General features: G+C 35.6%; 1 protein-coding gene and 1 pseudogene across 5 annotated transcripts; one reads left to right on the forward strand and one right to left on the reverse strand.

The window, feature by feature from the left end:
- The first annotated feature begins 7,260 nt into the window (after positions 1–7,260).
- Positions 7,261–9,886, forward strand: LOC308615432 (acyl-protein thioesterase 1-like; annotated as a pseudogene). The gene has a single exon. The product of its transcript is annotated as an acyl-protein thioesterase 1-like (transcript).
- Positions 9,887–9,978: 92 nt separating this feature from the next.
- Positions 9,979–22,137, reverse strand: NUDT12 (nudix hydrolase 12). Of its 4 annotated transcripts, none has more exons than XM_081230838.1 (7): positions 22,048–22,137; positions 19,379–19,590; positions 18,234–18,820; positions 14,878–15,045; positions 13,727–13,840; positions 11,088–11,287; positions 9,979–10,109 (listed from the first exon to the last, which is right to left on the reverse strand). In XM_081230838.1, exons 2-7 carry the CDS (start codon positions 19,582–19,584, stop codon positions 9,999–10,001), a joined length of 1,386 nt encoding a protein of 461 aa, XP_081086964.1. In that variant the 5' UTR covers positions 19,585–19,590; positions 22,048–22,137; the 3' UTR covers positions 9,979–9,998. The 4 variants fall into 4 exon arrangements, with proteins under 4 accessions (XP_081086964.1, XP_081086966.1, XP_081086965.1 ...); XM_081230840.1 differs by having other exon boundaries at positions 21,997–22,137; XM_081230839.1 differs by lacking the exon at positions 22,048–22,137 and adding an exon at positions 21,854–22,039.
- Positions 22,138–27,335: the final 5,198 nt, after the last annotated feature.

Here is a 27,335-nt window from a genome sequence, read left to right on the forward strand (position 1 = left end):
ATATAATTAGCTCACCTGGGTAAAGCCTTCATAAGTTCTTCAGCTCTAAAGAAGACATGGATAAAATGCAAATATGTATTTTGAAAGGCAAGCAAATGAAGTAAAGGTTTGAGTACCTTGTCCTGTTCTACTTGGGATTTATCGGGTTTTCTAAATCCAAAATCTGATTAGCATACTTAATCTTATGCAGTGTCAGGAATGAGCTACCATCCTTTAATCATTCTATTATTATCTGTATTAACCATTCCTGACAGTCTGCTTATTTTCAGATACACATTTAGTGAACAGTGCTGCACTGTGTGCTTTTGTGGCTTAAGTGCTTGAATGGGGCATACAAGAAACACAGCTATCATGTTCACGTGGTGCAAATGAAGTGGAAGAAACCCAGACAAAAATGAAAACTTAAATGCTCTAGTTGGGCTCTATACATGGATGGGGTTAATTATAAAGTCATTCATTTATCTTTGTATGGTAGATTCAGGGGCAGAAGCAGTATGGTGTATGGTATGGTAGAGGTTGTAGACTTTGATTAAGAAGATTTAAATGTGAGTCCCATTTTCATATCCTATGTTGACCTTGGGGAAGTCACCTGACTTCTCCTAGACTGATTTGTAAAACTGTATTCTTTTGTAAAACTGGGATAAATAATACAGGCCCTGATTTAGAATTTTTGAAGTCCTATGAATATATCAATGAAAACATAGTTTAGAATCTTTAAGTAAATGAAACATTTCTATTTAAACTAGTAGCACATGATATTGCATAATTATTCAGGTGATCCTTAATGAATGTTATTAATGCATAATAAAAATTTAGAAGGTTTGTCTTGTGCCTTTTTGCAAGAACATCAATTATGGTACATAAGGGGCTAGAAGAAAGGGAAGTGATGAGCGTTGAAACTGCAGAGGTAAATTGCTCTGCTAAGAAAATAGGACTTTATCCTTTGTCCAAAGAGGAGTCTTTTTTCAAGAATTTTAAGTAAGGGAAAGCCTAGAAAAGATTGCCCCTTAAGATTTCCTTTGGCTGTAGTGTGAAGAATAGATTGGGAATAAAATCTGAAGTAGGAAGAGAAGAAAAAGGGATGCGGTTTGGAGATTGTTTGGCTGTGGGGTAGGGTAGGGTGAGAGATAAATTAGACAAATTAAGGATAACAATATCCAAAGTTCCATGCTGAGTAATTGCAAGACTATTAAAATAGGGATACAGAAGCAGGGATATGCTTGGAAGAAAAGATAATTTTATACATGTCATATTTGGAAGGCTCTGAGATATCCAAGTAGGCATGTCTGATAGGCAGTTGGAGATACAATTTGGGAACCAAGTAAGCAGTGAAGATCCTGCAGAAATGTGCAGAGTAACAAGAGTAGAAGACCCAACCTGAATTTGACCAAATTTTAAAGGATTGAAGGAGGAAATTAAGACTAGATGTGCTTTTGTCAATGCAGCATTATTAAGAAAATTCTGTAAGATAGCTCTGATAAGTGGAAAAATGAAAGGTTTGGAGTGAAATACTTGGATTCAAACTTGGGCTCTTCTACTTGGGCTCCTCTAATTATTCACAATGCGACTTTGAGAAATTTAATCCCTTTTAGCCAACTGTAAAATGAGGATAATGATATTAATATGCATTTCATAGGATTAAGGATAAAATGAAATAATAATTGGTAATATTCTATATATAAAGTCCTGTGTAAACATTATTAGTATTACGAGAATAAGCTAACTAGAGTTGTTTTCTTAGGAACTTGTTGTAAATAGGGATCCATAGTTATTAGAAATACATTGGAAAGAACAGGCAAAAAATAACTTTTACAAAGTCCAGAAAACTTAATTTAAATTGAATTTATAATTTATTAGTATTGATGTTAGATATACTGAACAAGGAGAATTATGTGCCCTTTTCATGGTGTAAAACAAAACAAAGCATTTATAAGATAAATATATCATCATAATAGAATGAAAAAATATGCTTATTACTCATGAAGATGTGCAAAATGGCTGGGAAATAAAGAAAAATGTCAGTATGAGAAACCTAGTAATTTGTATAATATGAGTATTTTCCAAAAATAATCATTATTAGATAGCTCTACGGCCATGAAAACTTTGAGGTTCACACAGATATGTCTGTATTTTCTCCTGTCAGCCCAGAACACACGGAGTTCCTACTGGCTTCCCGCTCATGGCTAGATTCCCACTGAAGCCCTCACTATGACAGTGCAGAGCAGATGATGGTCAGCACCAACACAGCCCCGGAGATTTGAATTTGCGCACATTGTTGGGGCATCTTTTCTTTGGAGTTCCAAATCCTCCAAACTATTTGTCACTAGAGTATTCAAACTTGTTTCATAAACACAAGTAAACCCAGCAAAAAAGCAAAGTAACTCTTAGCAGCAAAGCTGTTGGATAAATGGCATTTTAAAACATTTTTACCCCCACTGATGGAGATGACTTCAGCTCACTGCTGTCTGAAAGCAGTAATAAATATTTATAAGGTACTTGTACTGAGGTGTTCAAAACATCACACTCCTCCAAACAGAGTACAATTTCGGGCTAGAGTAAAATGGGCAGGATAAAAAGTAAACAAAAATAAACTTCAGACTAGATCACTTGTCCACTTTGTTCTAAAATAGATATGAGTACCATTTTCAATTTCTACTGCTGGGTGAAACTTCCACATTACTAAAAATGAAACTACCTCGCAAGTTAAGTGGTTAGAAGAATGTTCTTAATCCATCAGGGGTGAGACAAGGAGTTGGTCTGGTATAGTTCCCATGAGCCCAGGAATGGAAAGCCAGGATATTTTTTCATTCTTTATACTGCAGTTTGTCTCTTATCAGACTTCTAGTTAGGAAGGAAAATGTATCCATTAGGAAAAACTTAAGGTCTGTTTTAAAATTCCAAAGCCACGCCACTATTCTGTAGAGCATCATTATAATGGGAATTGTGAAAAGGAGAAATATCTGTTGTCCGGTGTATGATGCTGTCTGCTTAGCAATAAAAGAAATGTATCCTTGAAGGAATAAAGGTAAGTTAAAAGTGCTACTTCCACCAATTAGTACAATTATATGTGGATATCCTTCAGTGAAAATAGTATTTGCCTGTTAGCCCAATCAACATTACCAAGTGTTTATTTTACAGTTGAAAAGATTTTCCCATATAAAAGAATTCAGGCTGCTGACTACCCATTTTTCTCATGCCATCTTATTACTCAAATAACTTTCCTTTTGACCATTTCTACTTTGGGCAAATAAATGGAATTATTTGAAAAATCTATTGTATATAATAATAAACTGCACACCCCCTTTCAGAAGCTGTTTTGAATTCTAAGTGTCCTGGGAAGAAAAAGGACAAGGTATAGTGTAGGAAAAAAAATCATTTTCAGTACTAAGTTTATTTTCACGAGCAAGTCCTTTCCAGTTCTCTCCTGACCGATGAGATTCTTTTTGAAGATGCAGGCTCTTGGCAACAGTATTATTCCTGTCTCCTCAAAATACACCAGGTCTCTGTCCCTCTCCTCCGTCCCTGTGGTGTCAAAGCTCCCAAGCATTTGGCCCCCTTATCAAGCACCCCTCTCATCTGCACTGAAGTCAACATCTTCTGCCTTCCCTTTCTAACCCCTTTGCAAGTGCTTCTGGTTTGCCCCAAGACCCAGATCTTTTACATTTGTAGACAGACATTCCTAATTTTGCACTTTGGATTACTTTGTCCTAGACATTTTTCTGCTAAGAGAAAATTGGCCCTTTTAAGTGCAGCACATAAATTTTACTCATCACCCATCACTCCCAGTTCACGAGCTTGCACGTGCATGTACACACACACACACACACTCAGAACCTAGTAACTGGTTCTCATCCCTAGTAAAATTTGCATTGTAGACATTTTATTGTAAATAATTAATAGATTTGTTTTATAGAACAGTCTCACCTAGTATTTTGCTATATTCACATTAGTAACACAGTTCTAGGACTAGATGTCTACTGTTGTTTATGAGATTTAATCAAGTTTATTTGGTTTATTAACAAACTTATCTTTTCTCCTTCTATCTCATGGTCTCACCCTCTGTTGCTCCATTCTTTTCTGTCTTCATCTATGTCCCTAACCTTATCTATGAAAAAGTTACTTAATCATTTTTCCAACAAAATGAAAAATTAAAAATGCAAAGACTGGTAATATTAGACAAGTAATAAAAATAGATGTTAGGCTAGATATATAACTTTAAATCTGAAGATAAAAACTTATTGAACTATATTATACATGTTTGTGTATATATTAAGTCTGTGTGTGTATTTGTATAAAACATATGTGTGTGTATGTATGTACACAAATATATGTGACCCCAAACTATAAGATTAGAAAGATTAAACAGATTTAAATAAAAAATTTAAGGCTTCCAAATATGGCAACTTTTAAATAGGTTTTTTGTATTTTTTGTTTACACATCTTTAATTCTAAACAGGAGGATGACTGAAATTTGGCTTTTTCCATTTTTCAGAAAACATTTATCAAAACATATTAAACATATGGTTACACATAACACACAAAGCAGAAAATAAATAAATATTTTAATGTATTGTTACCTTCATTTTCACTAGAATACAGTCATTGCACTTGAACCTCTAACATTTCTTGGCTATTCCTTCTATCTGCAAGTGGTTATCCACCTCTCAGAGGTTAGCAGTTTAATAATTATTAAAACAATAATTTACTTAGATGCTGATTTTCCCTGAGTACAGGATTAAATATCCAAAACTAAATTTATAATCACTTTCTGTTGATACTTTATGTTTTACTTGGCTATCCTAACACTATGAAAACCTGGAATTTTATGATGTAATCTTAGAATCTGTAAGTATTAAAAGTACATTTGGTGTAAAACTGAACCTTGAGTCATTATACTTTGTAATAATCAAGGCACATCATTTTCTGTATACTTATGTAGTTCAAAAATTTTTTTTAACTGTTGCATAGTTACTTTATGTTTTAAACTTTTTTTTATATAGGAGTATAGTTGGTTAACAATGTTGTATAGTTTCAGGTGTACAGCAAAGTGATTCAGTTATACATATACATGTATCTATTTTTCAAATTCTTTTCCCATTTAGGTTGTTACATGATATTGAGCAGAGTTCCCTGTGCTATGCAGTAGGTCCTTGTGTCATAGTACAAATTACATAGAAAATTCAGGTGCAAAGAAATTTAGCTATCACATGTTAATATACCATATGTCTAAGATTGTTCCTATCACAGGCTGTCTTTGAGCTATAAAAGATCAGACCCCGTTCAGTATAACCACCAGTTGTAGTTCAGAAACCTTTGAAGGGCATTAGACTATTTCCTTTCCGTTAATGGTTCCATATATCCAAGAAATGTGTATTAATTTCAGTGTAAGGAACTTTTGGATTACCTATATCTGGGATAATGCTTCCTGAATTAAAACTAAGGCTTTATATTCTTCATGCTAAATATTTTCTGGCGTTTCAATACTTTAGTCTCAAAAGTGCACTCAGAAGATATTTAAATAATACAACCAAAAGATGAATATGGCGAAATTCTAGATCTAAATTGGAATGCCAAAAATTCTTCTATTTGCAACTATCCTATTTACTGTCTGATATGTGTTTTTCTGGTTTACATACCTAACGATCTGAACTTCAGTCAGTTTCTCCCAGAAGCCTTTCTGTTTTCCTCCTTAAGGCCTTTTGTCCCTTCAGATCTTCTTTTTTTTTTTTTTTTTTTTAATTTTTGGCTGCGTTGGGTCTTCATTGTTGTGCATGGGCTTTCTCTAGTTGCGGCGAGCGGGAGCTACTCTTCGTTGCGCTGCACAGGCTTCTCATTGTGGTGGCTCCTCTTGTTGCAGAGCATGGGCTCTAGGCACGTGGGCTTCAGTAGTTGTGGCATGTGGGCTCAATAGTTGTGGCTCGCGGGCTCTAGAGTGCAGGCTCAGTAGTTGTGGCGCACAGGCTTAGTTACTCTGCAAATTTTATTATGTACCTAAATGTCTTATGTAAGTCTTAATTTTGTCTAAAGTCCTGATATCAATATTTTCATAAATTACTAAGAAAATCATTGTTCATTAGTAAAATAAAGTTTTGTTTAAGAAAGGTATTATTTAAATGAATTTTAGTACCTAAATTTTAATTAACAGGATTTGGTAAATTAAATTTATTCTTCTTATCACCCCACATATACTTTGAGTAATAGTTTTTACTTCTTATTAGAGGGAGAATCCTGCCCTGGGTTATACAGTACAGACTGTTGTAATTAAGTTAATTATAATTAATTGTATTAATAATTGTAAGTGGTTGTAATTGTGTGACTTTCACCAATTAATTAATTAATCGATTCACCTTTAAAGGATAAATTAATTAAATTCACCTTTCAGGATTTCCTTTTCCTTATCTATAAAAAAAGGCAGTGAGCTACAAATATTGTCTTTAAGTTCTTTTCCAGTTCCAACATAGAATAGTAAAGAGCCAAATTATATAAATTTATACATTTATAAAGTACCTTTTAAAACAATTTCAAAACATCCTTATAAAATATGACAGTTTTATGTTGCAAAATTGTGAAATGCTACAGTTCACTTTCTCTAAAATCTTACTGATCCAGTTCTAAGATATGCTTATTAAATAAACGTTTCTTAGAATGTGTTGAAATAAGGCCAAAACCAAGATGTTGTATTTGAGTTTAATAAATGTTATTAGTAATGATTATATAATTTTCCCCTAATGAAGATACATTCCCTTATCACAAAATGACATAAGCCAGTGTTTTTATTAAATATGTAAATCTATCTGGGATTTTATTTAATATTCGACCTTGAAAAGAATTCCTTGCAGATATGTTTAATTTCACTGAAAAAGCAGAGACTCCTGATTTGTCTTAAGAACAACTTTGAGTAGAGCTAGCAAATAGATATGTTAATTAATTTTATGTTTAAGAAGGGGGTCCCAGACACAATGGTATTCTCTCACTTAAGTTCTCTTTCCCTGAGGGCGTGGTATAGTGCTCACTAATAGAGTTGTTAAAATAGAAAATTCTTAACACTGATCAAAACAGACTAGTAGTAACACTGTAACAGTGCCACTGTTAGAACAATGGAACCAGGAGAAAAAGTGGACTACAATGGGAAGATGAGCAAAAATCAGCTACTGACAACCAAAAGGACCTTCATGATAACGAAAGTATTAAAAATCAAGCTCAAAATTCATTAAAAATATTTCTCAAAAACCTATAGTGAATGGTCTAATGCTTACAAGAGGTGATGAAATTTAGGTTTATTTACATTTTCAGCATATACTTCTTTACAACATGACTTCTCTTATTAGAAATGCGGTTTTGTGAGATAAAACTGTGGAGCACAACTCTCCCCCCACCCCACACAGAAAGTTCAGAGAAGGCTGACTCAGATTTAACAACATCTGAGGCAATGTTATAATTTTTAAAAATATGAATTTTATCGTTAAGATGGAAGGTACATTTCGAAAATATTTCGAAAACCCAGTATGATATTTGTGTTGTGACGTTCTAAAGCGCATTAAACATTTCTAATCTCACTTGAGGAACAAATGGGATTAGAAATCAATTAGGGCGGGGTCGGAGGTCGGTGCGGCGCCGCGTGGGCGCGCACGCGCCTGAGCGCGCGCCTGTGCGCGGGCGGGACGCGGCGCTCGCACCGCCTTTCGCTTCGGACGCGCGGTGGGTCGAGTAGGTGTCTGTGCTGCAATAACACGTCTGCCCCGCTGCCCGCCATCGTGCCCGCCTTCCGGAAGGCCACCGCTGCGGTGATTTTCCTTCATGGGTTGAGAGACACAGGACCGGTTATGTCTGTAACATTAAATATGAACGTGGCCATGCCTACTTGGTTTGACATTTATTGGGCTTTCACCAGATTCACAGGAAGATGAAACTGGAATTAAGCAGCAGAAAGTGTAAAATCTTTGATAGAACAAGAGGTGAAGAATGGCATTCCTTCTAACAGAATTATTTTGGGAGGATTTTCTCAAGGAGCAGCTTTATCTCTGTACATGGCACTGACCACACAGAAGCTGGGCAGCGTCACCGCTCTCAGCTGCTGGCTTCCGCCGCGAGCTTCCTTTCCACAGGGTCCTATCAGTGGCGTGAATAGAGACATCTCTATTCTTCAGTGCCATGGAGATTTGGATCCTTTAGTTCCCCTAGTGTTTGGTTCTCCACTGCTGAAAGGCTGAAAACCTTGGTAAATCCAACCAATGTAACCATCAAAACCTCTGGAGGCATGATGCACAGTTCATGTCAACAGGAAACGATGGATATCAAGCAGTTCATTGATAAACTCCTACCTTCCATTAATTGACGTCACTAAGAGGCCTTGTGGAGAAGTGCACACCAGCATCATCATCGTAGAGTATAAGCTTTTTCCTGTGCCCGATCTTGAAAACTCTGATGTTCGCAGTGTTAAAATGTTTTGCAAATACACACCAATGACACAGACTAAATGAATCTCGTGGAAAATTTATGATCTGTTAAGTTTCTATGTATAATATGATCCAGAATATACTAGTATTAAAATAGGTGAAGAAGCTAGCTTCTTTCTCCCAAATGTAATTCAGCAAAAAAATAAAATACTGCAACCAGATTTTTTCTTACATCACTTGAAAATTATTAGTATGCTTAATGAAAACTTGTTCAGGTATAAATGAGCAGTTAAGAGTTTATGCATGCTGTGACTTAGACTCTGGACTTATTCCCAAATGAGTCACCATGCAGTATCTGCATTTTTATATGTGTTCATATGTGCTTAATGATTATAATACATAGTAAGAATGTGTTATTACATTATTCCTAATTATAGGGATAATGCTTCTAAGTGTCAGTAAAGAGTAATATAGCTGTCTTCAATTAATGGCCCTTTTATTTTGGGGACCAGGTTTTTCTTTCCTGAATATAATTTCTATTTAATATTCTTTTTCCTCTCTAGAAATGAAATACGTTCTTTCTTCTTTTTTATCCTTCAAAACAGACCAAATATTGCCTACTTGCCATAAACATCTGCTGTCAATACATGCTGTAATTTGACATTCTGAATCACAGACATGATGGCATTGAAAATGTATTTATACTTGTAGAAAGAAACCAGACATCCCTTCAAAGTTTCTGCACTACCTCTTAAACTGGGCCTTTGTCTGCAGTTTAGGCCTGCAGAATTACTAGAATCTTCAGTCCAGGTAACGAGAATAATTCTGTGGTTGTATTTTTCTGTAATTTTCTGGAAGAATAATTAGGTCATATTCTAGTATGTTTTGAAATATTTAAGACTGATCTTGCAAACTGTCATTTCTAAGATGATTTGCTCTAAGATGATTCTCCTCATAGCACAGTTTTCGTTTACTTATTTTGCACATAGGTTTGAAACCATCTGCTGTAGGAAATGAACAATTCCATTCAAAGAATCTGCTTTACTTTTATCTGCCAATGGACTTATTTGAAATTTTCACTGTAGTCAGAGAGGATCTTTTTAAGTTAGTTTTTGTGCAAACATAAAAGTAGCAATTATTTGATTTTAAATAGATTTTTATGGTGTAGTTACCACCCAGGTTAATATGTAGCAAAAATGTACGCTTGATATTTCTGAACTGTTGTTAATTTTTCTGCTGTATCCCAACTGACTAGAATACCGTTAGGAATGCTTTATAAATGGGTGCTACTTGATGATGGAAACGATTTCGTATGGACAGTATAGGATGTTAATAATGAAGCCATATGTTTATGTCTGGATTTACAGTTTTTAAACAATCATTTTACTAAGTCATTTTGCTTTTATCTTGAAGAATATAAACTATTGTTTCACACACATCAGCAAGATCTAATTTATGGCAAGAAATATTCCATTGAAATGTTGTGCTGTAATGTGGGAAAATGTAAATCTTTTTCATGGTTTCTATCAGTGTGAAATAAAATTTAATTTTGACTTAAAAAAAATAAATCAATTAGACATAGTCAAAGTTTAGTTTTTTGATTTAGAGATTGGGGTTCATTCCAATCCAGTGTTTGATTAGTTGATGTGCAATAGCTCGGCTTGGTGGCACAAAGAATGCCTGCTGCTTCCCTTTGGTCACAACATCCACAACCTAAAATACACCACAATAAAATGTATTAGGATTTTAAAACTGTCTGTCATACTTAAATACTATTTCTATGCTTATACAATTCAACTAAAATGTAATGACTTTTACAGTGAATAACAACAGGAGAAAGTAATAACATCCATATTCAACATGCAAAATTTAGTACACTATTTTTAGTTGCTTCATTGAGTCAGTGATTCAATTTTTAAAATATTCCAGAAAGACATTTTTCCTGATGAAAATAAGGTTATGAAAAAGCAAAGTATATGCTACACATTTATTTTCAAAGTGAAAATCAACTTTTGGAAAAAATTCTCTTTTATCCTTTTATAAAATTCAGGAAAAAAAATCTAATTTCTACTTTTTTTGAGGTTGAGCATAAAATAAAATTAATTTTGTGTAAGCGAAGTCACTAAGGATTTCAGGTTTTCACTACTGTAGAGTATCCATCTGTTTTCTATACAAAGACATTGGGTTATACAAAACACAGACAAGTAATTTATCTTTCATTATATTACTTAAGGATGAGTTTTAAAAAGTTCTGTGAGTGTATCTGTTATACAGTTTCGTCAGTCTTGTCAAGTACATTTAAAATGAACAAGAACTTTTCAAAACTTATATGCATTTTTACTGATATTTTTTGAGTCACTTGCTTTAATGCTACAAACTAAAATATGTCTAATAATAATAATATTCCTGCTTCTCATCTCTGAAATAATGTTCACCCATTTTAAGGCCACTGAAAGGTATCATTAATCTCAAGGAACGGCATTTGAAATGAGAAAACGGCATAGAATCATCATTACTAGAAGAATCTCACAGAAGGAGTTAACAGTGGACACATCAATTACATTGTAATCCATGAATGATGAGGGGGCCATAGCCATTCATTCAACTTGTTGAAAACATGTAACCTTGCTACATGCCCAAACCAATAGAGTCAGAGAATCAATAGAAGAAGGAAATTAAATTGAACTTCACCTGTTCTCTAGTGAACCAGCGGGCATCCTCTATTTCATTCTTGTCAACTTTAATTTCTGTAGACACTGCCACAGCTAAGCAACCAATCATTAAGGAGGAGGGCATAGGCCATGGTTGACAAGAGACATACTGAACATGGCCAACTTTGACTCCACTTTCTTCTTCTACTTCTCTCCGAACAGCATCTTCTATTGTCTCCCCTAATCAAATGGGGCAAAAGAACAAGTAGCTGATGAACATACCCTGGACATTTTGTGCTCCAAATGGTTCAAACATTTGGAAAACACTTTGGACAGAAACCCAATTCAAAGAATCAGAAAGCAGAAGCCTAAAACGAGATTGGAATTCAAGAAACACTATTTCTTTTTTTTTTTTTTTTTTTTTTGCGGTACGTGGGCCTCTCACTGTTGTGGCCTCTCCCGTTGTGCAGCACAAGCTCCAGACGCGCAGGCTCAGCGGACATGGCTCGCGGGCCCAGCCCCTCCACGGCATGTGGGATCTTCCTGGACCGGGGAACAAACCCGTGTCCCCTGCACCGGCAGGCGGACTCTCCACCACTGCGCCACCAGGGAAGCCCAAGAAACATTATTTCTTAAAGTATATGACTACCTCCAGAATCCAAATGCCAAGAAACTTTTCATTTCTTAAAGGTCTAAATTTGTTATATTTTAAAAATTATAACATCTACGACTATCCAGTACCTACTTACTGTTGGCTAAACACTATGCAAACACTTTATATATTATCTTGTTTATGTAGCTAACCTTTTCCTCACTAAAATCTTGAAACATTTTTTTATGTTGTCAAACAATTATTGCAGATAACTCTTTTCCAAAGAGTTAAAAACTAAAATTTTAAAAACAGCATACAATGAAACTCATTATTTTTCTCTTACCAAATGATTATTTTTCTCTATATAATTGTTGACCCAGCTATAATAAAGTAATGCCTATAAATGTAATTTATATTTCTGATTTGTTGAAACTGAGAATTAGAATAAAGGGAATAGTTTCTAAGTTAAATTTATCTGAAAGTTTAGAAATAGTTTGCTATTTAAATACAGCTTTCTATTTCAAATAGATTGGTAAATTTCCTATATTAAAATTAATTTATATTCATAAAATTAGTGAAAAGATAATTCATAGACTAGCATAAGATATTTGTAAGACCAAACTAAATAAAGATTAGCATACAATACATATTTAAAAACCCCTAAAATCAATAAGAAAAAAAGATCAACAATCAAAACAAAAATAGGCAAAGAATATAAAAATGTAAAATTCAGGGAAAAAGAAACTGGATGCCTAAGACATATCTGAAAAAGATGCTCCATCAGCAGGGAAATAAAAATAAAAATGACAATGACATAACCATTTCTTAACTATCAGAATGGCAAATTAAAATCTTGATATTCCTAACTTGGTGAAGATGAGGAATAACAGACATTTCATGTACTTCCAGAGGGAGTGTAAATTGGTAGGACACTTCAGAAAACAACTTGGCAATATGTAGAAAAGATTAAGATGCTCATACTCTATGAGCTAGCAATTCTACTCTCAGATATACACCCTATGGAGGCTTGTACCACTCCTTGCAAATGTGTACAAGGAGTAGTTCAAGAATATTCACTGCAGTGTTGTTTGTAATAGTAAAAGCTTTGAAATAAACTAAATGTCCAACAGCCGAATTGGATAAATGAATTGCAGAATATTCATAAATGGAAGGCTATACAGCAGTTTTTAAAAAATGACCTAGAGCTACTAAGAGGCAGCATAGAAATTAACAGCATGGACTCAGAGCCAAACTGCCCAGGTTTGGATCCCTGCCCTATCACTTACTAGCTGTTTGATCTTGGGCAAGTTATTCAGCCCCTGTACCTTAGGGTGCCATCTGTAAAACTGCTTTATAAGCTTGTATGAGGATCACATGATTTAATACAAAGAAAGCCTTCGGGAAAGTGTGGCACTACATATGTTTAGTACTATTATTATCTGTCAATGTAGATTAATATTGGAAGTTGAGATTAAACGTGTTAATTAGATATATTAATTCATTTATTCCGCAAATATTTACTGAACTCCTACAACATATCAGGCATATGCTCTAAAGGTTTAGGATAGAGCAATAAATAAAACAAAGTCCTTGCCTTTATGGAACTTACATTCTGGTACTAGCAAATAATAAATAAATAGGTAGCTAAATAGATAAATACATACATATATATCACGTTAGGTGCTGATCAGTGCTGTAGGGAAAAATCAGACTGGATGACGGGGATTGTAAATGCAGGGTATAGGGCTAACTAATGTATTTAGGGCTATCAGGGAAGGCCTCTCTGAAACGGTGACAGTTGAGCCTAGTACAGAAGGAAGTGAGGTGTAAATCATGAAGATACCGTGGGTAAGGGCAATATATGAAAGATATATGAAAGAGCAAATAATGAATTTTTAAAACACAAAACTATTCCACTGGTAAAAATAAAAAATATATCATCTAAAATACACAGAACAATTAAAATATCCCAGTCTTATAACATGATAATTTATCAGAGATTATTTCTCAAATGCTGTCCAAACTTTTTATTTAGAAATTATAAGTTAAATGAAAATTACTATAAAAATTATTAAGAAAAGGCTTACCAGGTTCAATAAATCCAGCAAGGCAGGTAAACATGCCTGGAGGAAATCTTTTCTGCCTGCCTAAAAGACATTTGGTCCCATCTGGATGAATAACTTGCATGATTACTACTGGATCTGTTTAAAAAAAAAAAATCAGATGTATGAATGACAGGAAAAAATAATTTAGACTCATTGTGTAAAGTCACTGTCTAGTAGGATATTAAAAACAATTATCTCCTGTAAGAACAAGACTTTTGTCTAGTTACAAGAGACTTTCCTTCTGTCGGGAGACAGAGTATTTCAGGAAAATTGCATAGAATATTGTCAGTAAGCTAAAGAAAGATCATTTTTGTCTTCTTTCTCATCTTAATAGCAACATTCATTGTGTATTTATGGTATGCTAGGCTTATTTTTATTTTTTAATTAGAAAGAAGTTTGAGTAGGTAATACCTGGCACGGAGAAAATTCAAATTTTACCATAGCAAATGTAGTGAATTTCCCTATTCCTTCCATCGCAGTCCTTAACAAAATGTTTTTAAAAGCTAATGTGGTTCTATGATTGAGTTTAATCCATTAAAAAAATTACTTTAAATAATAGTTCATCTCTCCAGAAGTCACTAATTCAGTAAATTCACCTCACTAGATCACAACTGAGAACCGGCAATCAAATGTAAAAGGCTCCTGAGCAGCAAACACATATGTCACTAAGCCATGCACTTTACTCCCAGGAGACCTCCTCAGGTGTTGCTGAGTCTATCCTTTTTTCATACAACTTTAAAGGGCTGGGTTATCAGATTTCTAATTCCACAGCCAACTCAAAGCACCAATTAGGAGGAGAGAAAGTACAGGCAGACACCAGCAGTAATGAGAAGCTAGCTCCAGGCTCTACTGCTTTGGTGATGCCACAAGCAGGTACTTTGAAATCATCATGTATCTCAACACATCAAATTCATGCTGATTAACCCAGGGTTAAGAAGGGTAGTATACGTCATCAAAGTATGTAATACTTTAATAATTATAGTCTTAATAGTTAAATTAAACATAAAGATATATGAAAGAGCTTTCAATAAAAAGGTAAGTCCCTCAGCAACTCAAAATCTTGTCTTTCCAGAATGCCTTATTACCTAAGATTTCCAGATGGCTGAGGTTTCACTGTAAAAGAAAAGGCTTACCAACTCTTGGGTATGATGTATTGTGAACACCATGGAGGCTAGGACAGTCTTCTTTTAAGCATACTCTTTTATAGCCACCTTCTTCAATTTTAGTTGCACTTCCACAGGTTGGGCAGAACTTATATCGACTGTGCCAGGCGAGGACAGATCTTGCTTGAGCTACAACCCCTACGAGAGAAGCAAGAGAAGTTTTACTTCTGTGACAAATTGTAAACAAATTAATACAGAAGTAAAATGTTCTTAGGTCATAATAAAGGTGTACACTATATTTTCTGAATAGCTGTGCGATCAAGGGTTCTATTATTCCTATTTTTATGATCTGTATCTTTCTTTAAAAGATTTAATTCTACAAATGACAAATGAAAATTAGATTTACCTTTAATTTGGACTAATAAAATATTGTCTCTCATATAACTCTCATATCAGATAGATATACTGGGACTTCCCTGGTGGCTCAGTTGTTAAGAATCCACCTGCCAATGCAGGGGACATGGGTTCGAGCCCTGGTCCAGGAAGATCCCACATGTTGCAGAGAAACTAAGCCTGTGCACCACAACCACTGAGCCTGCGCTCTAGAGCCCGCAAGCCACAATTACTGAGCCCGCGTGCCACAACTACTGCGACTCGTGCACCTAGAGCCCATGCTCTCCAACAAGAAAAGCCACTGCAATAAGAATCACGTGCACCGCAATGAAGAGTAGCCCCTGCCTGCCGCAACTAGAGAAAGTCCGCGTGCTGCAACAAAGACCCAATGCAGCCAAAAATAAGTAAATAAAATAAATAAATTTATATATAAAAAAAGATAGAGGTACTAACATCTGTATACACTGTATTAGTTTCGGCATTTACTATAGGTGATTTGTAAGTTTTGGATATGCATGACTCTAGCGTATAGTGACTTTATAAATAGTGACTTTACAATAGTGACTTTTATAAAAATACACTACAAAGACAGTTCTTAACTTAGATTTGGGCCATAAACACAATATTACTAGGAAACTGTAGGAACCCATCTCTACTTTCCTTGGGACTAAGACAATACTGGTCTGTGTCACTGTGGAACATATTCTGTTTACAACTAGAAACTACATAGAATAATTTAAAAAAATATTGTGTTTACAACTTTTGTGATTAACTTTGTTTATGACAAAAATGCCTAATAGAATAAATCTTAGAATATGTACACTTTGGCTACAGCCTTTACCCTGATACTTCAAAAAAGAATTAATATGGCCTGACCAAAAATACTAGAATTGGGGCCATAAGCGTAGAAATGCTACATTTCAAATGCCTGACAAAACCTCTCTCTCCTAAAATAGATTATTCAGTCTAAGGATTTTGGAATAAACAAAATAATCAGAAACAGTAATAACAGCATTTTAAACTAGGAAAAATGCAACTAATAAACCATAAATAAAAACAAATATAACACTGAAATTCAGTGAACCATAGGCAACATTAAATATCTGCCTGCTCTGTTACTGTGTATTATGTAATTTACCTCAAGGTATCGCCATTATTTCAGTATCATCACAATACAAAAAGCTAACATTTATTGAGTACTTACTATGTGTCAAGCACCTGGCAAAGATCTTTACGTACATTATCTTATTTAATGTTTAGAGCAACACTATAATGTAGGTACTATTATTATCCTCATTTTTGGGAGGAGGAAACTGAGGCAGACAGAGGTTAAGTATCTATGTAAGGTTACACAGCAGCTGAGTAAAACAGCCACAGTTTCCTTACTAGCTTTTTTTTAAAGATCCTTTTGATCTTAAAATTATATATACAGCTTCAAAGAAAGGATATTTTCTTTTTAAAAGTGTTGTATTTTTTCCACAGATGTGGGGAATAAAACATACCACCCCAGGTTTTGGGATGAGTGCTAAGAAGTCTCTGGAAGAGCCTACCAGATCACCTAAGAGAATGTGGACACTGAGAAGTGACCCCTTCCTTACCTCTCATTAACTCTTCAGTCTACTGTAATATACCTTCTATTCCACTGACACTCCTCTCATCAAATTCATCAACAGCTTCATATTATCAAACCAAAGATTCTTTAAAAAAAATCTTTGTCATCTTAATCAAATTCTCAGCAGCATTCAATATATTTGACTACTAATGCCAAGAAATACTTTGCTCTCTTGGTTTCCATGAGCACATTCTCCTGTTTTCTTCTTACCTTACGGCCGCACTGTCAACATCATCTTTGATGGCTCCTCTCCTATCTGACCTCTAAATTTAGGGGGATTCAGGTTCTTTTTTTTGCTTGCTCTCAACTCTCTAAGTAATCTCAGAAATTTCCTGGGATTTAAATACCACCTTTGTGTTGATGACTGCCATACAGGTATATTCCAGTTCCTCTCCTTAGTTCCAGATTCTATTTCCCTTCTCTGAAAGTTAACATGCCCAAAGTGAAAATCTTGATTTACTTCAAGTCTGTCCTGCTTCCCTTGCTCTACCCATCATTCTATATTATCAAGAAAGAGTATTACTATCTACCAAATTACTAAAGTCTCACACTTAGCAGTCATTCTTGATCTTTTCTTTCATTATTATATACCCCATACCCACTCCATTAGCAAGTATCGCTGATTTGCTCTCCAAAATGTATCTTGAATATACCACTTTTCCTCCATCTCCCCTATTATCATCTTAACAACTCAGACGCAGTCTAGGTTACCAGCATCTCTTTCTCACTTATAAGTCTCAACCTACTGTTCAAGCCCTATCAGTTCTACCTCCTGAATATCGCAAACTCTCCCTTTCTCTCTACTCCACTAATTCAAGCCACTGAAATCTCTTACCTGGGCTACTGTAATCTCCAGGCCCCTCTTAATAGGACTCCTGACTTCCACACTTAATTATCTACAGTTCATGATCTACAAAGCAGCCAGAGTGAGGTTTTTTTTTTTTTTTAAAAAAAACCTAGGCCAGGTTATAACATTTAAATGGAATTTAGAATAAAATCCCTCATTCTTACCATGATATATATGACCCCACATGAACTGGCATAGCAAGCAACAGACAGCAAAGCAAAACAGTCAAGGTCTTTGCCATTATGCTCAGTGTACAGCAGGCACTCAATAATCATTCACTAAAAAATCAAGTGAAACTAGTATGCATTAGGGTTAATTCTGGGGAAACTAATCCTGGCTGATTAAAACTGCTGTAACCACCCAGGAGAGTAGTCCTCTAGGGTGAGAACTTTAGGAAGTTTCTAATGAAGACAGCCTAAGTTCATTGCTTCCTGGAAAGAGTGTGCTTCCTAGAAATTGTGGATACATGCAATTTCAATCCAGTACCAAAAATCAGATTATTACCAATACAAGTAAACAGTGTTCACTTCTTACCAGCTTCTTTTTCTTTCAATTGCAGAAGAGCTGGCATTGGAGGATGAAGAAAATAGCAATTTTCATGTCTTTGCTTAAATTCTTCAGCAGCAACAGGATCTATACCTAAAGCAAACCAGGCAACCAACCCATCTTTTTCTTGTGAGACTTCCCCAGCATAATTAAATAACTCTTTTTTCATTTCAAGTTCTACTCCAAGGAAAATCAAGGTGATCTTCTCAGGCTGAGCCAAATAATCCTTTATATCTGTGTAGTTCAGCTGACAAAGCCTGACTTCCGGCTGTTGGAAACTTTCTTTATTGCCACCTAGAGTAACCAAGGGATTTAAATCTGAGAAAAGGATATAAACTGTGGCTGGATGGCTTTCTTTTGCTAACAGCCAGTCAGAATTATTTCTTTTTTCACTTTTCCGGTCCAGTAGTGTCTTGCTAAAATAATTTTCACATTCTTCCATTTCACTGGTTAGGAACCAAGGCTTCTTCCCACCTTTAGCATTAGCTAGTAAGTTAGCTATATGCTTATAACCCCAAAATTTAGCAATATCCAGTGCAGTCTGCCTTGATTTATTGATAATGGATCTGTTGCACCTATGGATGGAAGCAAAAAATAAAATAGTAAAGAAACATTTTCTTCAGTATTTATTACAGTTATATTTCCAGATGTATGTGATAGCCCCTCTATTTAATAATTGCATATATTTCTTTTTGTTTTAGTACATAATATACTAATGGAAAGGTAAAAGAAATAATCATAAATGATTAAAAGTTAGAGAGAGCAGATATTTAAAATTTCTGGAAGATTATTTATAAAATAAAAAAGCATTCGTTTTATGTGCTATAATAAGATATTAAATTTTTACAAGGAGTTTTCTGTAGTCATAGTGGGTAGATTTACACATTTTATTTGGGAGAAAAAAATTAATTTAACTCAATTTCTTTGCTGTTAAGTATGAAGGGTTAATTTCCCAATTAAAAAAAGTTAAAAATTTTTAATTAGAAATTATGCTATTATATAACAAGACTGTTCAATGAGTTATTTACAAGCCCAATGTTATAAATATGGCTATAAGAAAAATTTAAAAGAAAATACGTAATCCAGAAATTAAACCAGACACTCCTTCAGGTGGTACAGCCTAAAATGTTTACCCTTTCTCAAGTAGAAACTGGACAACATCTGGGTGCCCATTCCTTGCAGCATACATTAAAGCAGTCCAGCCATTTTCAGAAGTTTCATTGAGAAGAGATGGAGAATGACTGAGCATTACTGTTAACCTGGCAATATCTCCTTCTGCAGCTGAATAGTGAAATTGGGATATAATTTCTTGGTTTGGACTTCTTTTTACAGAAGACATTTCTTCCTTAAAATAGGAAAATAGGAAAAAAAACTCATTTGCAATTGCTTTCTTCTATCAATGATTGAACATTATCAGGGTGCTGATATAATTAGAATATTAGTTATGGTTTCTAAAACAATATACTCTTAAAAAGGTAACTAGTAGTCAACTGTCATCACAGCATACATTTCAAAACTGTTATCAGTTGAGAATTTTAAATATAATTCAACATGGGGGATGTATAAAATAATGTATAAAGAACTCTGGTGGAATACAGTTGAAGGGGGTGACATCATTGGGAGGGGGAATAAGGTAACACATTACAAAGAGGCAAGTGTATTTCAGGCAAACCAGAGGGACTTCAATATGGATCAGGGCATAAGGGGGGTTAAAGCAAGCAGACAGAAATAAAGACAGATGTTTTCAGCAGATGCCAAGTAGTATTCTTAGAATCTGTGGTACTAGAAACAGATCTGTCCTCTCAGGGAAATAATGATCCTATTCAAAAAGCTACGTTTCACATGAAAAAAATTTATTGCTTTACCTCGCATAGTTAATTCTGCTAATCCATCAGGGAATGATTTTTGCTCATGGTGTGAGGTAGGGGTCACAATACATTTTATCCCACTAGATAATCCATTTGACTCAGCATCATTCTTGAATTCACTATATTTGTCCCATTACATTGCAGTATTATCCTTTTCACAAATGAGACGACCATATATTTTGGACCTATTATTGGACACTGTTCTATTGGTCACTTTGTCTATCCTTGAATCACAGAAGCTTTTAAAACCATTAACTTTGTCTGCTTTGTTACTCTGTTATTTCAGTAAGAAAGAAAATAATTGTTCCATACCTTTTAATAAATGTTGCCTAATTGTGGACTGAATGTGGTAGGGCACAAACTGAGCTTTTTTGTGTGTGTGGGTGGAAATGGTTCATATTTCAGTTGTCTATAAACTTCTCAAAGTACTTTTTTTAAGGTATGATTTTTTTTCTATGAAATTCTATTAAGAAAAGATTTGGGATTCTAACTAGGTTTCTACCATTCTGAGCATAAGGTATTGAGGCTAAAGAGAAAGAAAGGTTATAATCCATAATTTTTGACAGCAGTTGTCTCTAGGGTTCTGACACTGCAATTTTGTTGATCAGTCATGTAGTAGGAATAGCGTGACAATATAAAAAGAAAAAATAAAAAGAAAAAAGTGGGCTTTGTGACTGTTCACCTTACCTGTTTATATCTTTCTGCTACCTATAAATAGGTCAAAACTACTCATAGGAATAGAAACAAAATATTGAAATTCTGTATACAACTTAAAGTAGGGGAGTGACTTCTAGATTAGAAAACAATTTTTTATTTCTTTTGATTTACTCTAGAATTTACTTCACCATTCTCTTCATATTAAGATTCCTAAATGCTTTAAAAATATTATGAATAACAAAAGCTACAACTTTTCAGGACTTTATTTTGCACTGCTGTATACTGACTCATGAATGGTCTCCCTTTAAAGTTGCCTTTTCCTTAAAATCATATCATACAGGTTCTTCAGTTAGGTTTACTTCAGGCAATATTTAAGTCATGGTCACTTCCTTACCTTCTCCACAGCCCACTCACTGCAGGTTGACTGCGAAACTGGCCTCCAAAAATATAGTTCCATTCACTACCCCCAGCGCAGTGCTTATGCATACAGTATTCTCAGGTGAAAAGAAGTGGAAAATGCACACTTTCTCCCTTAGCTTTCTCAGCAGAAAAGCCATCTAGAAATAGAACCATTACTCATTCCAGAAGAGCACACAAAGTCTAAAGTCCACCTCTACTGTTTGATTTACTTTTTCATTTCTCATTGTCAGGTTCTCCTGAAGGTAAGGATTTGAAGGCAGGATGAGGTGATTCAGTTGGCTAAATGCTGCCCTTGCTGTCCAAGAACACGGACTATCCTGAGAAGTCATTTTAAAGAATCTTGAGTTTAAAGAGTCTTAGATTTAGCCAAACCAACATCCACTTTTACGGATGTGTACCCCGGTGCCCCTGACTGGTCCAAGGTCACATGGCTCAAGAGACAGGGCAGACCTCAAATACAGCTTTGTCACTTAAGTCACCGACCATTATTTCTTGGGCGTTCAAGAGGGCCATCTAACCGACCAAGCGCCACCCATTGCACAGTCTCTCCAATGTCTCCAAACAGTCAAATACCTTGAGAGTTTATTCCCTTGTCAGTACTGTGAGATTACTTTTATTTAAAAACGTGAAAGCACACATGAAGCAGCACTTCTTTTTCCCCACCTCAAAGACTGCGCTGGATCGGCTGAGTCCCCAGCCCCGTCCCCGGCGCCCGGGCTGCAAGTCCAAGCGCAAGGCTGCGCCACACCACCCAGCAGGGCAGGGCCCGACAGCGCGGAGACCCGAGAGCAGAAAGAACTGGTTACCAGCTCCAGAAGCGGCACTGGGCCGACTAACTCGCCGCTGCTGCTACTAACCCACAGGTGACCAGAATAGAAGAAAGCAGGTGGTAGTCGAAGAACCAGGAAATCCCCACGCTCGCTCTTCCCGGCGCCGGATGGAGCCTCTCAAACTTCCGGCGAAGGGCCGGTGTCCTCGCACGGCTTTATGGGTGATGTAGTTTGAAAGTCACGGACTGAGAGATTCGAGAAGGCTCGGGGCTTGGCGGAGAGAGGCTTTGGGGAGCTGGGGCAGGAGGTCCCAGCCGAGAGGACCGGCTTCCTAATGGTGAGTGAAAGGCGTTTGGTTTGGTTTTGTTTTTTTCCCGGTGAGACCGAGATGTGTAGAGCGATGAAAAATTGTAGGTCTGTGGAAACGGTTTTAAGTTCTCCAGAATTTCACATCTAGCCCCCACAAGCTTCCCTCGGATACAGTTCAGTGCGTTGGAGTGTTCAAAGCATTCTTTCTTGTTAGATAAACCGGGAATATTGTTTGGACCAAGTCGTTCCAGTATATGACCTTAAACAGGTTATTGGCCTCGAACCTCAATCACCTCATATGAGAAATGGGACCATGTGTTGATGCTTACCTCATTAAGTAGTCCTCTAAAAAGTTTATGTCAATCGCCCACAACACCTCCTTGGGTTGTTGTGAAGTTTAAATAGAAGCACATATGTACACACAACGCAATTATTATTGTTACTGTTATTTTTAATTTAATTTCCCGTGTTTTCGTACTCCAAAACCTACACAAGTTAAGTGAGTTCGAAATTACAAAGCTCGGCGTTGTTAGTCGTCTTAACTCCCAGATCAGGTATTTTTTCTTTATTAAATTGCCCCCTTGGCATTCACTAACAGTTAAGGAGTCTCAAGGTTGACCATTGCTTCGTACCCCGATTTTAGGCACTGGAAGTTCTTTCTTTTCTCAGTGAAGTTTTTACATGCCCGCCGACATTGTACTTCCATAACTACTTTTTTCTAACTTTGTTCTATGTTTCTTTCTGTGAGTAGTTGTGTTCAGTCTTTAATGATTTCAGTGATGAGGCAGGAGGTCAGAAATACTTTTCAGTTAACTCACTTGGAATACCCAATCTCTGTATTCAAACATATCTTAAATAAGTTGGTTAACGAACGCACCTATATAAATAAATCAGCTAAACAATGATTAATATATAGCCCTCTTTCCAGCCCTTTGGATTCTTTTGAAGTAAATTCCAGATATTATTTTATTGATAAGTATATAAAGTATATAAAGATTAAGCTTTCTGGAATTATGAATATATATCTAAAATATAAAAGGGCTTTTAAAAAGAACATAACTGCAATATGATTAGTACACTTAAAATTTTAACAGTACTGTAATATCATAAAAGATACATTCAATGTCAAATTTAATTGTCTTAAATTTTATTCCATATTTTACAATTGATTTACTGAAATCAAGACCTAAACAAAGTCTCCACATTACTTTTGATGTATTTCAATCTATAGGTTCCCGTTTAATTTTTTTATTGCAATCTATTTGTTAAAAAATAATGATGCTGTAGAATTTCGCGCATTCTGAATTTTGCAAATTGTATGGATACCTATGATGTCCTTTCTCCTGTCTTTTTTAAAACTCGTAGTTAAATCTCCAGCATTATTCAAATTGAGGGTTTTTTGTTTTTTCCCCTGAAAAGACTTCATAGGTGTTACTTCCTATTGCATTACTTTAAGAGACATACGCTATCTGGTTATCTTTCTGTCATGTTATGGTTGGTTATTGGGTTCAGATGTTGTCAACCAGATAAAGTTTATGATAAACAGCATAAATTCCCCTTCGCCTTTTTAGCTAATAGTTTTAACAACCATTGATGACTGCTATGTCCGTGATTTCATTAGGAGGTGCAAAATGGCAATATTCTTATTTGATCATTAATTCTACCTTTACTAACAGAAATTCTTTTATAATAAAGAACTTTACATTTTAAAGTATTTGTACAGTTTTTATAGGAAGAGTAAGATAAATGTGTGATTTTTCTCCTTTATTTCCTAGTTTTCAGCATGAGTTAGTTCCCTTGTCACCTTCAGGTTTTTAAGTATATTTATGAACTCATGGATGTTAAAAATTTTAATATATTTCTATAATATTTATTACTTTAATGCTCAAATTGTTTCTTCTTTGGCCAGTGCGAACTCCCTCAGGTGGGCTCCTGAATTCTTTTGACCAGGCCACTGTAGTGTTTGATAGCTTACTTCCTTTCTGGCATAACAAAATGTTTTTAGACTGATTTTGTAAATATTCTGCACATCCCTGGATTCAACCCTTTCTCCAAGGAGCATTGGTTCCTTTTAGTAAGAAATGGTATTTAGATACCACAGCCTTTGTACTTGGGCTGCTCATTGCTAATGGGGTACTAAATACTTCTCTGCATGTAATCCTCTTTTAGGGAAGTTGAATAGATACAGATCCTATCCAATAGGAGTCTATATTCCAGGGGCAGTAATGCTGCCAACATAGATATTAATGCCGTAATGTTTTCATTTTATTAGTTTCCCATTTAGAAACTTAAAGGTTCCTCAGTACCTAGGACAAAAAGTTGAAATTCTTTAGCTTAGCATTAGGTACCTTCCTTAATATGGACCCAGTGTATATTTTTAGCTATATTTTCCCAAGAATATTCTGTATAAATTGTCTCTCTGATCCTGCCAAACTGGCTTATAACTGACCTAGGATACGTCTTATTCTTCCTTTCCTCAGTACTTTTGCTCAGGCCACTTTTCCTAACTTAAATGTTTTCCCTTAACTAAATCCAACCCATTTCTCAAAGCCATCTCAAGTCCCTCTTCTCTTTGTTCTTCTAGATCATTCCTGACCATATGATTATCAGTTTACCACCAGCATTCCCTTTCTCTTGCCACTTCAGTGTATGCTAGCCTTTCTTCCAGCTGCCAGCAACGGTATTATTATTTTTTTTTTTTGGCCTGAGGGCCTTTTCTTGTCACCAAAGCCCACTTTGTCTTCCTGCTCAGTAGATCAGCAATGCCAGATAAGTAATAATGCCTGGGAGCAGCCCTAAGCTGATGACTGACATGAGTGAGTATATAAATTCCTCAGCCTTTCTCACTCTTTCACTACACTGGCTACACTGTTCTAGACTGGCTACCAGATTCCCCCAGTGGAATTAGGTTCTTTTTATCTACAGTGGGCACTTGATTAATAACCTACCCTTTATTGCTTGCTTTCCCTTCCCTGTCTCACTTCCTCCCTCCCTTACTATTGTTTCCTCCTGGTTAACCAATTGCATGTGAATCCTTGTCTCAGGGTTTGATTCTGGGAAAAACTAAACTAAGACAAGGATTTTTCCTTCTTTGAATTCATAACCTCTATTATATAGTAGTTAGCTTCCTCTGCATAACTTGAGAGGATCATTAACCATCATTAAATAAACAAATCACTATTACCACTCATCCTGGAACACATTCCTTTTTGTTTTGTATATTAGAGTCAGTGTTATTGCAAATCAATGCATGGAATTTGGATTGATTGCCTTTGAGTCAAATAGTTTTGAGTTCAAATTTGAAATCACTGTTTTCTCTGCTCATCCATTGCATCAATTTCCAAAATGGTTTATCCCTCCCTCTTAGCAGACCTCATGGACCCTTTGTTGCAGTTTTTAGTTTTAGCTGCTTTTAGCTGCTTAAACTTTTTCGTTTAGTTTTGGCACCCTGCTAGTGAATGTTGTGTGTAATACATAGACTATTTCTTAAAGACAGAAATATGCCAGCCGTTTCCTGCAAATTTAGTGAAAATCTGTCTAGTCAATTTTCCTTCAACTAGATAGAAACTTTATTTTATGGACAACATATAAATAAATGTTTATCTAGGTAATTTTACTTGGTGATTAATCTTATATTACCTGGAGATATGTCTCATTCTTGCCACATATTGCTTTTAAATTTTTGTATTAATACTTCTTTTTTTTTTTTTTTTTTTTTTTTGCGGTACGTGGGCCTCTCACTGTTGTGGCCTCTCCCGTTGCGGAGCACAGGCTCCGGACGCTCAGGCTCAGCGGCCATGGCTCACGGGCCCAGCCGCTCCGCGGCATGTGGGATCTTCCCGGACGGGGCATGAACCCGTGTCCCCTGCATCGGCAGGCGGACTCTCAACCACTGCGCCACCAGGGAAGCCCAATACTTCATATATTTTTGCCTTTTCCTCTAATAGAGTTTATTTTTTAAGTGAAAAGAGTCTAATTTTAAAAAATTTTTCTACAGTGATAGCTGCTTTTCTTTCACGTATAAGGACACAATAAAAGTTGGTGGTTGATAATAAGATATGCTGGGAACTGTGCTTTAAACAATTTAGAGGTGAATTCAAAAAAAGTGAAGGTACCTTGAACTCTACATAGGGTCTTTGATATAAAATAATGTCACATGTAATTACAGATAGGGATCTAATTTGCATACATCATACACATATTCTACATTCTTGAATACACCAAGTTTGCTCTGGACTTTGGGATAGCTGGTCCCTCTTTTAAAAATACTCCTCTCTGGGCTTCCCTGGTGGCCCACGTACCGCAAAGAGAGGCCCGCGTACCGCAAAACAAACAAACAAACAAACTCCTCTCTTAGATTTTCTAATTGTAGGCTCCATTTTGCTATTCATGGGTTGTTCAAATGTCACCTTTGTAGAGGGCTTCCCTGATGACCTAGTTTACAATAGCTCTCCCACTGATATTTTCTTGTTTCTGGTATTCTTGTTTTTGATATTTCTTGTTTCTGTTCTTTATTTATTGTTTGTCCCTCTTAGAATGTAAAATACTACATGAGAAGGTCCTCATTTATCTCATTTACTTCTGTTTTCCCAGGACCTGTAATTTTGATTGACATATAGGAAACATTCAGTTAATATTTGTTGATGTTAAGTAAATGGTTGCTCTCTTATTAAGTCAAATGTATTTTTGATGTTGCTACCATACCTTGGAAATTAGAACTTCTCAAATGGCATGCATCTGACTTCCTGTGGTTATGTTTGTGTGTTTACGGAATTTAGTCAGGAAAATAATATCTGGTTGTTCCTTTCAAGGAGTTCATTGCCTAATGAAGTAAAACAGATGATAAACTATTACATGTTCTATGATAGAGTGAAGACAAAGTAGAGAGCACATAATGGGTACCCAATCTACACTTACATGGCAGGGTTAGAAAAGGTACACTGGAGACCTAAAGTTCTTACTTATGTCTATTCTTCTCTTCTTCCAGATCTTCTGGGAAGAGGATATGGCCCATGTTCCTTAAAGCTAGTCATGGCCTTGTGATTAGTTATAGCCAATGCACTGTG

The sequence above is a fragment of the Mesoplodon bidens genome, assembly GCF_964165515.1.
Source record: "Mesoplodon bidens genome assembly, chromosome: 4".
Taxonomy (NCBI): Eukaryota; Metazoa; Chordata; class Mammalia; order Artiodactyla; family Ziphiidae; genus Mesoplodon; species Mesoplodon bidens.

What these genes read in the sequence shown, in the direction of transcription:
- NUDT12 (XM_081230837.1), bottom strand. Translation starts at nt 21,227, where the DNA reads ATGGAACTATATTTTTGGAGGCCAGTTTCGCAGTCAACCTGCAGTGAG. An exon ending in GTGAGTGGGCTGTGGAGAAG is followed by an intron (nt 19,591 to 21,164) that starts GTAAGGAAGTGA and finishes TCCTATTTTAAG; the next exon opens with GAAGAAATGTCTTCTGTAAA. An exon ending in GCTGGTTCACTAGAGAACAG is followed by an intron (nt 10,110 to 11,087) that starts GTGAAGTTCAAT and finishes GGTGTATTTTAG; the next exon opens with GTTGTGGATGTTGTGACCAA.